The 15257-nt window shown below is 46.2% G+C and overlaps 1 protein-coding gene across 3 annotated transcripts in view; it reads right to left on the bottom strand.

Moving 5' to 3' along the window:
* LOC113016963 (NACHT, LRR and PYD domains-containing protein 12-like) overlaps positions 1-15257 on the bottom strand; it is a 405899-nt gene that overhangs the window by 362695 nt on the left and 27947 nt on the right. For 2 of the 3 annotated variants that reach the window (XM_080296779.1, XM_080296780.1), the window contains exon 4: positions 7003-7200. The exons of the other annotated variant lie outside the window; for it this stretch is intronic. In XM_080296779.1, coding sequence (XP_080152905.1) covers positions 7003-7200 — 198 coding nt within the window. The remainder of the gene's footprint in view (positions 1-7002; positions 7201-15257) is intronic. 3 annotated transcript variants of the gene reach the window in all.

Below are 15257 nucleotides of genomic sequence, written 5' to 3'. Positions count from 1 at the left end.
GGTTTATAATGGAGCACTGTAACAAAAAAATAATTTCCCCCAGGGATCAATAAAGTATTCTGATTCTGATTAGAGATGAATCAGAATCAGAATCAGAAAGGGTTTTATTGCCAAATGTTGAGCAGGTTTACAACATTAGGAAATTGCTGCGGTGCTTCAGTGCAAACATACTGTCATAAATTACGCTAAAATAGACATTAAAATAAAAATAAGAATAAGAATTAAAAGTGCTAAGTAGATAGATATATACATGAGTGCAGGTGGTGATCAGAACATGAAATTCAGGGCCTTTCAATTAATGGAGAACAGCATAAATTGTCCATCTATGCAGACGATGTACTTTTATACATTTCAAATCCTGCACTCAGTTTACCTCATTTAAAAGAAATTATTAGTACATACGTTTACCTCTCTGGTTACACAGTTAATATTGACAAAACATTGGCAATGGATATAGGAGGAAACATTTCACTAACATTCAAGGAGCGATGTGGCTTTAAATGGCCAAACGAAGGTATCAAGTATTTAGGAATTCAAATTCCTCACTCATTATCAGACTTGTTTAAAATAAATTATGAAGTTATAGCTGCAAAAATAAAAAAAGACTTAGAGAGATGGACAGTCCTGCCTCTGTCTTTCTTGGGTCGGATCGAGAGTATACGTATGAATGTATTGCCAAGACTTCTAGACCTTTTTCAAATGCTGCCTATTAACATTCCCAACTCTACATTTGATAATTTAGATAAACTTTTTTCCTAATTTATATGGCAAGGCAAACGCCCAAGGATCAAGTTCCAAACATTAAAACTGTCAAAGCTGCAGGGGGGATTGGCTGTTCCAAACCTGAAATATTATTTCTGGGCAGCTCATGAGACCCCTGACTGTATGGGTGCGGGATTTGTCTGAAACTCAGTGGCTAAACATTGAGAAGACAATGTGCGAAAGATCATTGGAATCCCTGCTTTGTTCTAACATTTCAATTAAAAATGTGCATATGGGGGAACGGACGAGGGTCACACTAAAGATTTGGCGTAGAATCAAAAAATCATTTGGTCTTCCAAAAGAAATTTCAATGTTATCAAGGCTCTCCTCCCTGCAGGGTTTTTCTCCTATTGTGGAAGACTCTGGCTTCAGAGCATGGTCAAATAGCGGGCTTCATAAACTTTGTCATGTTGTGAGGAATGGGCACCTGAGCTCATTTGAACAGTTGAGGTCAGTTTCGGCTTCCTTCTTCTGACTTTTTTAGATTTCTGCAGCTAAGAAGCTTTTTGACAAAACATAAAGAATGGAGGCAAGTTTTGGAGCCCTCACCCATTGAGGAAATATTTCTAAAAACATTTCAAAGTAATTCCTCCCCAAAATTAATCAGTCATTTTTATAACGCATTTATGAGTTTCAATACAAATGCAACTTTGGATATTAAGGCAAGGTGGGAAGCTGAGACTGGCACTCAAATCTCAGAGGACACCTGGGAAGAGGTGTTCGGTGAAGCCCATCTGGTGACTAATTCTGGGCTGTGGAGAGAATTTAAATGGAAGGTGGTCATGAGATATTTTAGAACCCCAGAGATAATTGCCAAAATGAAGCCTACAAATCCTGACACCTGCTGGCGAAATTGTGGTACTTCTTTAGGAACCCACTCACATATATTCTGGTCATGCCCAAAAATCTGCTCACTTTGGAATGACATATTTAAAGTTCTCAGTACAGTTTTCCAACAACCATTAACAAAAGACCAACAGTTAGCCATTTTAGGAGTCTTACCAAATGGTTTTGCGGGAAACAATAAAACGTATCTCTTAAGAATCTTACAGCAGCACTAAAGTGTATCACTATTAAATGGCTGAATCTTGACCCATCTTCATATAATATGTGGATTGATAAAGCAAGAGAAATTTACCAGATGGAGGAAATAACATCTGCTCTGCGGATTCAGAGAGAATTGTTTACTGAGCGTTGGCGACCCATACATGCTTTACTGTTTCAATAATTTAGCATAGGTCTCTTTCGTTTTGTTCATTTATGGCTAAGTTTGTCACATGTTATTTAATATTACATAAAGTTTTTGTTTTCTTTTTGTTTTTGTTGTTGTCTGTTTGTTTGTTTGCTTGCTTGGGTTTTGTTTTGTGCTTCCTAATTGCAGTTCTTATTTTAATCTACATTTCTGCATTGCGGTTCCTGTAACTGTCCTACTTGTGAACACTGACAAGTACAAGTTGCAATGTTGTAAATTATAATAAAAATTTAGTTAAAAAAAAAAAAAAAGAACATTAAAGTCGTACATTTCTCATAAAAACAGGACAAAGACTTGAAAAAGTCGTGTTTTTCCTTCCAGGAACCACATGGCTTCACTTTTAAAGGTGAAGTGTGACAGAAATGGACATATTTGAAGTCCAACACCTTTTTCCAGTCACATTATTAAAGCAGACAAACTACAAGCTCATTTTCATTCCAACAAGTCATCTTCTGACCTGGACTAACAACACTGGTCTCTATGTGCAGCTGGCTGTGAGACCAGTGCTCAGGGAGCGTCTACAAAGTGCAACACTGAAAGAACATCACACACTCATTTGCTTCCAGCACTTTCACACAAACATCTACTGTCATTATTGTCACCAAACTCTGTGGATCCTTTATTGCAAATTCAAATGGGATCAAATGGTCAGACAAAAGAGGGTTATGAGGAAATATGATGAAATGTTGTGTATTAGCAGCAAGTTATTGAATCATTTTCCTCAGAAACCAAACAAAATGATTGACAAACATGTTTTTACAAACTCAGTGTTGGACTTGGATCAGCAGGATAAGCTGATGTTTAAAGGCATTTGAGTCTCGCTGTATGAGAGTCCAGTTCTTACTCAATATTTATGGATGATGTTCTTTCAGTGTTGCACTTTGTCGACGCTCCCTGAGCCTCACAGCCAGCTGCACATGGACCAGCTGACATTACCCAGCATTAGAGGCGGCTGTAAAAAATTCATGTTCCCATTTAAATGGTTTTAATTTGAATAAAACGATGTTGATTCATTCAATCCTGAATCGATGTTTAATATAAATGTATTTTGCCAGAATCTCAGGTTAAAGCTCACAAACTATTTCAACAAGCAGCAAACAGCTAAAACAGTAAATGAGAGCAGCTAAACACACAAAGATGGAAACACAGAGCGTGGATCGTTCACTCGACGGCACGTACACGGACACGCCGTCGGGGCTGAAAGTGGACAGCTCACAGATCCTGAAGCTGCAGGTTTCATCTGTCTCCAACCAAAACTGAGTGAAGCAGCAGCAAAAGAAGATCCAAACTCTGCTTCACGTTTGATCAATATGCTCATGAATTCTCTCTGACTTTGGCTGTTCCTGCCTGCACAGCTCTCTCTCTCTCAGTGTACTCCAAGAACAGCTTCAAACATCTGTTTCTGCATCATTCACTGTTTATTAGCCACCAGTCTGCTGTTGTGTTCAGTGCTGTCGGCCTCTGACAGTAAAGCCTCATTTCTGCTGTTCCATGGAAACTTTTTAAAATGATGACAGATTACAAACTCTCAGCTGTGTCTGTAATCAAACCTCTGTAACTTTGCTTCACTTCAGCAGCATCAGCTCATGTTCACATGTTGCTTCATGGTTTGCTTCAGTTTTTGATCGACTGCAGAATATTTTGAAGGTTATCTGCTATAAAAAGCCAGAAGAGGAAAATCTGCTTCATGTGTTTCTGTTTGATCCTCAGTGACTTTGACACAAAGGCCTCTGCTGTGATGATCACACCTCTGATCAAGTCTCACAGTGTCACAACTGATAAATGATCAGAGTTAGAATATTTCTGACTGTCTGCTGTGTGCCGTGACCTTTGACCTGCTAAAGACAGTCGGCTGTGGATTATTCATTGTTGTGTCTGATACTTAGAACTGTGAGGAAGAAGCTACACAGTTAATCAGGGTCCCCTCTCTCTGAATCAGGAAAGGTGGGCAGGCCGCGTGTGGGCCGCGGGCCATACGTTGAGTATCACTGTTTGAAATGTGAACATTCCTGAAATTCCACCAGAACTTAAAACAAGGCTGGATGAACCCATCTCCCAGTTAGAAGTTTCCTTGGCTATAGCTTCGATGCACTCTGGTAAGTGTCCGGGTCCGGATGGTTTTCCGTCAGAATTTTTCAAACACTTCTCTTCATTACTGTCCACGCAGCTTAGTGCAACCCTCACAGACTGCAAGGAACAAGGATCTCTTCCTCGATCATTCTATGAAGCCTGTATTACACTTATTAAAAAGAAAGGAAAAGATCCGTTGGAATGTGCCTCCTATAGACCCATTTCTCTACTGAACACAGACGTTAAAATATTAGCCAAGATACTTGCCCGTAGACTAGAAATAGTTCTTCCACAAATTATTTCGAAAGACCAGACAGGCTTCATTAAAGGTCGTCATTCATATTTTAACATAAGGAGGCTATTTAACATAGTCTACTCCAGCTCTACAGACTCTGATGAATGTGTGGTCTCGCTTGACGCTGAAAAGGCCTTTGATCGAGTTGAGTTTGATTATCTCTTTGCAGTCCTTGATAGATTTGGCTTTAGAGCAAAATTTACTTCATGGATTAAATTACTCTATTTTCAACCATCTGCTACAATACGAACTAACCTCCAATTGTCAAAACCTTTCAAACTTCACAGAGGCACACGCCAGGGATGTCCTCTCAGCCCCCTGCTTTTTGATCTGGCCATAGAACCCCTTGCCATTGCGTTCCACAGTTGCAAAGAGGTACACGGCATTTGGAGAAACAATACAGAACATAAGGTCTCGCTCTATGCAGATGATCTCCTGCTCTTTATTTCTAAGCCCTTAGCCTCACTACCATCTGCATTGAATCTGCTTAGTCAATTTGGTCAGATTTCAGGGTATAAACTGAACCTTAATAAAAGTGAGCTCTTCCCGCTAAGTAGCAAAGCCAGTATGTTAGACTTCACCTGCTTGCCCTTCAGAGTTGAAAGGACAAAAATTACATATTTGGGAATCACAGTGACAAAAAAACATAAAAACCTTTTCACAGAAAATGTGAGTGCATTGCTGAACCAAGTGAAGCGGTCCCTTACCCACTGGACACCACTCTCTATGTCTCTGGTAGGACGTATCAATTCAGGCCGCACATTTCTATACCTTTTCCAGGCCACACCCATTTTCATTCCCAACACTTTTTTCAATAAGCTGGACTCTGTCATCTCATCTTATCTGTGGCAGAGTAAACGCCCAAGGCTTAATAAGATGCATCTTCAAAAATCTAAAATTGAGGGTGGGTTTGCACTTCCCAACTTTCGTTTTTATTATTGGGCTGCTAACATACGATGTTTGGTGTTTTGGTATTTTTACCATAATCGGAGTGGTTGTCCTGACTGGGTCACTATGGAATTGCATAGTGACAACAGTATAGCCTTACCAGCTGCACTTTGTTCTCCACTCTCATCCTCTTCATTCAACTTCATTCCCAACCCTGTAGTGGTGCACTCATTAAAAATATGGGGCCAGTTTAGGAAATATTTTAAACTTTGTGACTTCTCCCTTCTCAGCCCCATTGCATCTAACCATCTCTTTAAACCTTCTACCCAGGATGGTGGGTTTGCGGAGTGGCACAGAAGTGGAATAACTTGCTTCAAGGACCTATTCATAGCCAACAAACTAGCATCATTTGAACAACTTGCTAATAAATATATTCTTCCACCATCACACTTTTTCAGATACTTGCAAGTCAGGCACTTTATTTGTTCCCAGACTTCAGGCTCAAGCCCTCCACCAGAGCCTACACTACTAGAAACTATCCTACAACTCAATCCCACCAATAGAGGGCTGATTTCCTTGCTTTACAATAAAATGTTAAATTTGACACATACCTCTTCATCCAAGCTCAAGACACTGTGGGAAGAAGACTTAAAACATGACAATCTCTGACGAAACATGGGCCTCTATACTCAAACATGTCAACACAACATCACTATGTGCCCGCCATTGTTTAATCCAGTTCAAAGTGGTGCATAGAGCCCATTTCTCAAAATCCAGATTATCCCGTATCTACCCTGAAATCTCTCCATATTGTGACAGATGCAAAACTGCTGAAGCCTCACTGGTCCACATGTACTGGTCTTGTCCCAATCTCACTCAGTTCTGGTCAGAGGTTTTTCGTACCCTGTCCAGGATTCTCAGTGTGACGCTGGCCCCCGGCCCCCTTCTTGCTCTGTTTGGCATCAGTGGGAATGAGGTGCTTCTACCTCTAAAAAAACAGGCATTATCATTCTGTTCCCTGTTGGCCAGGAGGGCAATCCTACTGAGGTGGCGGGACGCTGCCCCTCCCACTCACAAACAGTGGTTATATGACCTCATGGCCTGTCTAAAACTGGAAAAGATAAGACACTCACTTCAGAACTCCACTGGGAAATTTCAAGACATGTGGGGACCCTTCCTTGATGCTTTTCAAAATCTATAAGAATTTTTCAGCAAACTCTCTTAAGTCAGGTGTGGAAATACAGTGTGCGGGTGCAGGCAGTGACCTGGGTGGGAATGAATGGGATTGTTTTGCAGGGATTTTGTTACTTTGGGATATTTTATACATTTGTTTATATTCTCTTTTTTCTCTTTCTTTCCCTTTTTTCTTTTTTTTCTTTTATTTCACAGCCAAAGATACATTTTTGAACTCATTTCACAGCTTAAATGTACTACTTAACCCTAATGTACAGATCATCTGTAATCCTTCTCTTCTCTTTCTGTTTATATGTATAATATATACGTTGATGTTTACGTGTATAAAAGGAAACCTCTTAATAAAAAAGACATTGTTTAAAAAAAATGTGAACATTGTTCTGCTGCAGTCAATGGACTAAACCAGAGAAGAAGAAAATGGACTTTACCATGAAGATCCTCAGTGTGGATCAGTATAATATCAGCCTGATGTCTGCAGTTTAGTGTCAGCACAACTTTCACATCATATTCATCTCAGCACAACTAAAACATGCTGACTGACCTCAGAGTTTCAAGTTTACATCCTGGACTCTCCAGGAAACCACACAGATGCTTCACTCCTGGATCCTGCAGGTTGTTCTTAGTTGAAGAAGAGGAGGAGTCATTACTCAGGTCCAGCTGTCTCAGATGGGAGGGGTTGGACTTCAGTGCTGCTGCCAGATAATCACAGCTGATCTCTGACAAACCACAGCTCCTCAATCTGTATAAAGAATGAAAGATGTAAGTTTATTAGACAAAGTGCTTGAAATCATTCAGTGTTTCATCATCTGTTCAGAGCTGAAGAAGGTTCAGAATGTAGAAGTTTAGAAAATGGAAACTCCAAACAGCTGAAGCCAACAGGAAGCAGCTTCAAACAAACACAACAAGAGAAAAAACTCTGAATGTTTCACATTAAAGTCGTACATTTCTCATAAAAACAGGACAAAGACTTGAAAAAGTCGTGTTTTTCCTTCCAGGAACCACATGGCTTCACTTTTAAAGGTGAAGTGTGAAAGAAATGGACATATTGAACTCAATGATATCAAAGCTGGAATCAAATGAGTCCAAGTCTTCTGCTGATTCAGCATCACATTCATCTTTGCTCCTTGTTCTGCATCCCCACCATAAATATAAAGAGGCAAAACTCACATTTTCCAAAATCCTCTTTAAGCTTCGAGAATAAAGGAAGATAGTTTTATACAAGTCTTTGTGGTTTTGTGTCTCTTTAATGGATTGAAGAAGCTCCAGTTTTAGAGCAGTAGGATCCACATCACGCGCGTCTGTTGAGTCTGCTCTTCAGCGGCCGTAGAGCTGGACGCTGCCCTTTGGCCATCATCGATACTCTCGCCCGAGATCGCACCGGGGCTAAAATATTCACCTGCTCAGCTGTTTTTGATCAGGTGGAGGAACGATGTGATGCTATAAAGACATCATCTTGTCCAAATGAAGTTGTTCCAACACGTGTTTAAAAAGATTTTAAAGGTTGTTGGTTCCGACATCTTAGCGATTTTTAACAGCAGTCTTAGTTCAGGTGTTGTACAGCCTGTTTTAAACATGCTGTTGTACAGCCTGTACTAAAAACCTGATCTGGATCCTCTGTCTGCTCAAACTTCAGGCCTATTTCAAAGCTTCCCTTCCTGTCGAAGATTTTGTAAAAGATTATATTTGTTCAGCTGCAATCTGTTGTAAAGGTTTCAGTCTGGTTTTAAAGCTCTTCACAGCACTGAAACTGCACTTTGAAAAGTTCTTAATGATCTTTTATCAGCCACTGATCAGGAGACTCAGCTGTGCTTTTGGATCTGACCGCTGCCTTGACCACAGCATCTTGACCTCACCATTGGAGCATGGCGGCATCAAGGGCGCTCTATTAGACTGGTTCAGCTCTTTTATTAAATCGCATTATTACATTTGGGGCTTATATTTGACGGCAATTTGAAAAACAGCTGAGCTCAGTTGTACAGCGGTCTTTCTTCAAACTGAGGCTTTTATCTAAGGTGAGATCATTTCTATCTTTTAAAAACCTTGAACGGGCGATCCACGTTTTCATGACGTCCCAGCTGGATTATTGTAACTCCTTATATGTTGGAGTTAGTGGGACCTGCCTGGCAAGACTGCAGCTGGTCCAGAAAGCTGCAGCTCGTCTTCTGACACAAGCTCAAAGACATTTATCGTCCCAACAACCACATATACGCTGGTCCCTCGCTGTAACACAGTTCACCTTTGGCGGCCTCGCTGTTTCGCTGATCTTTTTTGTGCAATTTTGCATGTTTTTGTTTTTTACAGCGCATTGTGTTCTGCGTCCTGATTGGCTGTAGACCATTGTCAGCCAATCTCGTGCCGTGTCTCCTGTACAGTACAGAATGTGTTCAAATTTACAGCAGTGTGACTCTGCAGTGCTGCACTGTATGTTTGTACGTTTTGTCCCCAACAAACAACAATGATGACGAGACGTTTTGCACCTGTGGTAGCAGCCAAAGGCAGAGGAAGATGCTGACCATCATAGTTTCAACAAGGAGGCAAAAAGATTGTAACTGTCCACAACAAGAACATCGTAAGGATGGAGTCAGCTTTGGCTTTGTGGCTCAGTGACCGCAGGAAAAAGAACATCGTGCTGGACACCAACATTATCTGCAGAAAAACTCAAAAGCTTTATGAAACTTTACCTGACAGCGAGGCCATGGACGAGTGCTCCTCACACAGAACCAAGCTCATTTAATGCCAGCAAAGGCTGATTTGACACGTTTCAGAAACACTTTGCTTTCACTCTTTAATAATGAACTTATTTTTCTATGAAGGTTTGAACTTTGTTTAAACAAGAGAGAAAAGTGTGAAAATGTTCATGCCTGTCTGAGAAAAGTGTAGAAAGTGTGCAGTGAGGGTTTAACTGCCTTAAAACTTCTATAATACTTGTAAAACATAAAGCTGCTACTTCATTCTGAGACTTATTTTTAGAACGTAACTCGATAAACGAGCGACCGCAGTACTGTATTGTGTTTATTTTGAAAACTCTCAACAGGATCTTCAGATTTATTTTGAAAGCTTTATCTGGAAAACACAAACACATAAGCAGGAAACAAAGAGCGTGATATGAAACGATAGACGTTTTCATATGGTCATCATATATACATCGTTCTATCGAACAGCCCCAGCTCCTGCTGTCAGTCTCTGTAAATCTGCTCTGAAAACACATTTGTATTCACTGGCTTTTAATACAGCATGAGAGTTATTTGATATTTGATGTGTGATATTAATATTAGGAGTTATTTTAATCGTTATTTTGGATTCTTGTACAGCACTGTGGTCAACGCTGCTGCTGTAATTAATGTGCTATAAACACATAAACAATCTGCAGTTAAACATCCAAAACTAAAGATGTGATCGCTGCCTTTAGAAAATGTGCTGATGCACAAGATATCAGCTCCATTAAGGTGGAATGTGGCCGTGTTAGAAACATGTTGGAAGAAGTTTGAAGCTGAAACTGTGAAGCTGAGAGTGAAAGAGCTCCAGCGTCTGTCACAGGAAACTTTCTTATTTCCACACTGATGAAAGCATCAAGCTTTGATTTCCTGCTGCTTTTATTGAGTCACACTGTGAAACTGAGCCACAGCTGAACCAGCATCCCTGTACAGCAGACACTTACAGCGCTTGGCTGCTTCCATTGGACCCTCTGCACAGAGCTTCAGTTTCCTCTTCTGGTCCCAAAGTGCAGAACAACAAGGTTTCAAACAGCTTCGTTCCAGCAGCATCAGCCACAGACATGCAGAGAGAATCCTTTGGTTGTGTTGTGTGTTTGCATATCTGCTGTGTTGCTTTGTGAGGATGGATCATCTCCTGCAGCTCCAGATAAACAAGCTGGACCTGAACCTGGTAGCTTCACTTAGAAGACACTTGTGACGGGAACGTGTGAGAAGTTTTGTGCAAACAAGTGTGGATTTAGAGTGTGGGACGAGCTCTCCACAGTCTTTGTGGAGATCCACATTCTGCATACTGCCTGTGAGAAGCTGCAGACATTTGTCCTCCAAATCCACTGAGCAGCTGCTCGTGGTGGTATTAGCTTCATGTGTGCGTGTTAGCATGAAGCCTCGGTCACACTCTGCTGTGGACACGGTCACGGACAGCTGGACGCCTGATGGACGAGTCGTCCTTCCTGTTAAACTTCTTTGAGCATGAGAAGAGCATGAGAAGCTCAGTGGACACTGTTCAGGGTTTTAACTCTCGCTTTCACTTCAGCTTCACCAACAACAGCACAAGCAGAGCAGCCCACTGCCTGCATGGCTGGGACAGCGCCCCCTGGTGACTGTAAACCACTACAACATGTAGACGGCCGTCTGCAGGCTGGATGTAGCACCACCGCAGAGACGTGCTGCAGCTCTGTTTAGTTACCCAGCTGACAGCAGAGGCTGTAGTTTACTGTTACCAACATGGAAAACTGAAGCTTCACCAGCTGGAGCTACAGAGCTGGAGAACAAAGGAGACTGAGAGGCCAGAATGATGTGGGAGGAAACATCAAGAGCCTGTTTGAAAGGAGACACATGTGGATGCTGTGCCAGTCTGTGGTCTGTCAGAAGTCAGCTGAGTCACACTGCAAGAAGCTGCAGAATCTCAGAGGAGGAGATTTGGAAGTGTTTGTGGGACAAACTGGACTCAAAGAAAGAAGATGTTTGTGAAGTCTTTGGTGGAGGTGAGCAGTGTGAAGCAGAACACATGCAGATGAATCAGGAGGGAACAAACTGAGTGGGCGGAGCTGTCTGAGCCCCGCCCACACAGACACAGCTTCTCTCTGGAACTAAACGTGTCACGGTCCTGGGTCTCCTGACCCAGCGTTTTTAGTTCTTTGTGATTTTCGTATTATTGTACTTGTGTGTGATTTATTCCATGGCTTCTAGTTTTGATCCCTTGCCCTTCATGTCTCCCTGTGTGCCCCTCTGTGTATCTGTGAGCCCTCGTCTCTCCTTATGTTTTATTCCATGCTTCCCCTGCCCATTATGTCTAAGTTCTCCCCGTGCTCTCTCTTCCCCCTGTGTGCCCTCTATGTATTTATGAGCCCTCGTCCCCTTTCGTGTTAATTCCATGTCTCCCCTGCCTGTTACGTTGGTGTTCTACTCGTGCTCTCTCTCCTCCTGTACTTCCTGTTTCACCTCTCCCGTCAGTGTTCAGTTCACCCCGCCCTGTCTCGTTATGATTATCAGTGTCACCTGTGTTCCCCGTGTGTTCCCACTTCCCTCGTTAACCCTCTGTGTATTTCTGTCTGCGTCTCCCTCTGTTCAGCGTGACGTCGTCCCTCATGCTGTGTGTGATTCCCCGTGTTTCCTGGTGAGCCTTATGTTAGTTTTTCCCAGTCTAGTTTTGTATCGCCTATCATCTTCTGTTACGCAATAAAGCTGCCTTTTGAGTTTATTCCCTCGTGCCTGTGAGTCCTGCATTTTGGGTCCTACTCCTGCCTGCCGCACAGCGTTCCATGACAGTACGACGTCACCAGATATGGACCCAGCAGCACTCAACCCACCAGAAGAACTGCGTCTGGACATAATCTACTCCGTGGAAAGACTCCTGCATCTGTGGCTCGAACATGAGGGGAAGGAATTTCGCCGTGCTGTGGAAACCAGACTACAGCGCTTGTTCTCTGGTCTTCCCTGGCTACTCAGTGCGCTCCACCCACTCGAACAGGATTTAATCCGCAACGAGCTCCACCTTCATCCCCCAGCTGCTACTACCCACCTGCCTGAAGGGCCGGATGTGGAGCCGCTCGGCCCGTCAGAGCCATCATCAAAAAAGAAACGGCATTCACGCCGCCGACGCGCCACCCCACAGCCGGACATTCGGCCTTCTAATTCACCTTCTGTGCTGCCAGAAGCTCCGTCGGCTCCCTCGCTGCTACTTCCAGCTCCGTTAGCTCCCTCGCCGCCACCCGCAGCTCCGTTAGCTCCCTCGCCGCCACCCGCAGCTCCGTTAGCTCCCTCGCCGCCACCCGCAGCTCCGTTAGCTCCCTCGCCGCCACCCGCAGCTCCGTTAGCTCCCTCGCCGCCACCCGCAGCTCCGTTAGCTCCCTCGCCGCCACCCGCAGCTCCGTTAGCTCCCTCGCCGCCACCCGCAGCTCAGTTAGCTCCCTCGCCGCCACCCGCAGCTCAGTTAGCTCCCTCGCCGCCACCCGCAGCTCAGTTAGCTCCCTCGCCGCCACCCGCAGCTCAGTTAGCTCCCTCGCCGCCACCCGCAGCTCAGTCTCCTGTGTCCCCGCTAGCTCAGCCATTAACTCCACCACAAGCTCCATTTTCACCTCTACCATCGCTTCAGTCATCAGTTCGGTCTGCCACTCAGTCGCCCTTAGCTCCATCATCCACACTACCACCTGTTTCTCTTCCACCACAACCGTCGCTTCACCCAGCCACTCAGGCTGCTACTCAGTCAGTCATTCAACCCATAGCCCTGCCGTTAATATGCTCTGTAGCTGAGCCACTAGCCGCCCGACCCGCAGCCACTTCAGCCACTCCTCCACCCGTCACACCTCCACTACAACCATCACTGCGGTCTCTAGCGCAGTCACCTGCAGCTCTGCTTTCCCCAGTGCAGTCTCCAGTGTCCCCAGTGCAGTCTCCAGTGTCCCCAGTGCAGTCTCCAGCAGCCCTGCTGTCCCCAGTGCAGCCTCCTTTAGCACAGTCACCCACTCAACCACCAGCACCACAACCGTCACTACCTCTAGTTCATTCCCCTGTGAAGTCATTAACTCCACCACCTACTCCACTCTCACCACCACCGTTACTACAGACATCAGTTCAGTCCCCTGTGCAGTCATTTACTTCTCCACCGTTAGCAGCTCAGGTCCCCGTGTGTCCAGCAGCTCAGGTCCCCGTGTGTCCAGCAGCTCAGGTCCCCGTGTGTCCAGCAGCTCAGGTCCCCGTGTGTCCAGCAGCTCAGCTCGCACCTGAACCATTGGCCCAGTCCCCGATAGCAATACGGTCTTCTGTTCGGCTTAACATTCAGCCAGGGGTCCCAAACCTCTCTGGCTCTACATCAGCTCCTGCTGGAAGCTCGGATGAGCTCATCCAGGACTCCGTGGCTCCCACGCCGCCATCTGCCTCATCCGCTGGGGGTTCCAGTGAGCCCGGCCAGCACCTCCTCGTCTCCGCTGGAGGGTCCGAGAGGCCCGTTCAGCCTCCTGTCTCCGCTGGAGGGTCCGAGAGGCCCGTTCAGCCTCCTGTCTCCGCTGGAGGGTCCGAGGGGCCCGTTCAGCCTCCTGTCTCCGCTGGAGGGTCCGAGGGGCCCGTTCAGCCTCCTGTCTCCGCTGGAGGGTCCGAGGGGCCCGTTCAGCCTCCTGTCTCCGCTGGAGGGTCCGAGGAGCCTGTCCAGCCTCACGTCTCCGCTGGAGGGTCCGAGGAGCCTGTCCAGCCTCACGTCTCCGCTGGAGGGTCCGAGGAGCCTGTCCAGCCTCACGCCGCATCAGCTGGAGGGCCCGAGGAGCCTGTCCAGCCGCCATCTGCGACCGCTTCGTCATCGCCTGGGCCAGCCTCTGCAGCTCCGCCTGGCCCGGCCTCAGCCTCTGCAGCTCCGCCTGGCCCGGCCTCAGCCTCTGCAGCTCCGCCTGGCCCGGCCTCAGCCTCTGCAGCTCCGCCTGGCCCGGCCTCAGCCTCTGCAGCTCCGCCTGGCCCGGCCTCAGCCTCTGCAGCTCCGCCTGGCCCGGCCTCAGCCTCTTCGTCTGCTGCAGCCTCCTCAGAGTCTTCGTCTGCTGCAGCCTCCTCAGAGTCTTCGTCTGCTGCAGCCTCCTCAGAGTCTTCGTCTGCTGCAGCCTCCTCAGCCTGTGCTTCGCCTGGTCCCGTCTCGACTGGTCCTGTGCCCACCGGGCCTCGGCCAGTACACCTGACACTGGAGAGCCGCCGCCGCTGCCTTCCGCGCGGCCGGCCCCCTGAACTGCACCGTCATCGCCTGAGTGGCCGCCGTCGCCTTCCGCACGGCCGGCCCCCGGACCAGCGCTGTCATCGTCGCCGCCGCCTCCCGCGCGGTCGGCCTCCTGAACTACTCCGTCGTCTCCTTCGTCGCCGCCGTTGCCTTGCGCACGGCCGGCCTCCTGAACTGTTTCCGCGTCGCCGCCGTTGCCTTGCGCACGGCCGGCCTCCTGAACTGCTCTGTATTTGAGTTATTTTCTTGGGCTCCGGTGTTTGCTGTGCTCTTTGTTTTCTGTTCCGAGCCCTCCGTCCTGGGCCCCCGCCGCCCGCCCTGGGTTGTTTTCTGTTTGGTTTTGTTTTTCTGTGTTTGGGCTGTCTGGAGCCAGCCCTTGAGGGGGGGGTACTGTCACGGTCCTGGGTCTCCTGACCCAGCGTTTTTAGTTCTTTGTGATTTTCGTATTATTGTACTTGTGTGTGATTTATTCCATGGCTTCTAGTTTTGATCCCTTGCCCTTCATGTCTCCCTGTGTGCCCCTCTGTGTATCTGTGAGCCCTCGTCTCTCCTTATGTTTTATTCCATGCTTCCCCTGCCCATTATGTCTAAGTTCTCCCCGTGCTCTCTCTTCCCCCTGTGTGCCCTCTATGTATTTATGAGCCCTCGTCCCCTTTCGTGTTTATTCCATGTCTCCCCTGCCTGTTACGTTGGTGTTCTACTCGTGCTCTCTCTCCTCCTGTACTTCCTGTTTCACCTCTCCCGTCAGTGTTCAGTTCACCCCGCCCTGTCTCGTTATGATTATCAGTGTCACCTGTGTTCCCCGTGTGTTCCCACTTCCCTCGTTAACCCTCTGTGTATTTCTGTCTGCGTCTCCCTCTGTTCAGCGTGACGTCGTCCCTCATGCTG

Source organism: Astatotilapia calliptera, chromosome 23 (assembly GCF_964374335.1).
Source record: "Astatotilapia calliptera chromosome 23, fAstCal68.1, whole genome shotgun sequence".
Taxonomy (NCBI): domain Eukaryota; kingdom Metazoa; phylum Chordata; class Actinopteri; order Cichliformes; family Cichlidae; genus Astatotilapia; species Astatotilapia calliptera.
Note: the sequence above shows the minus strand (reverse complement) of the source record. Positions and strands in the feature narration are given on the sequence as shown.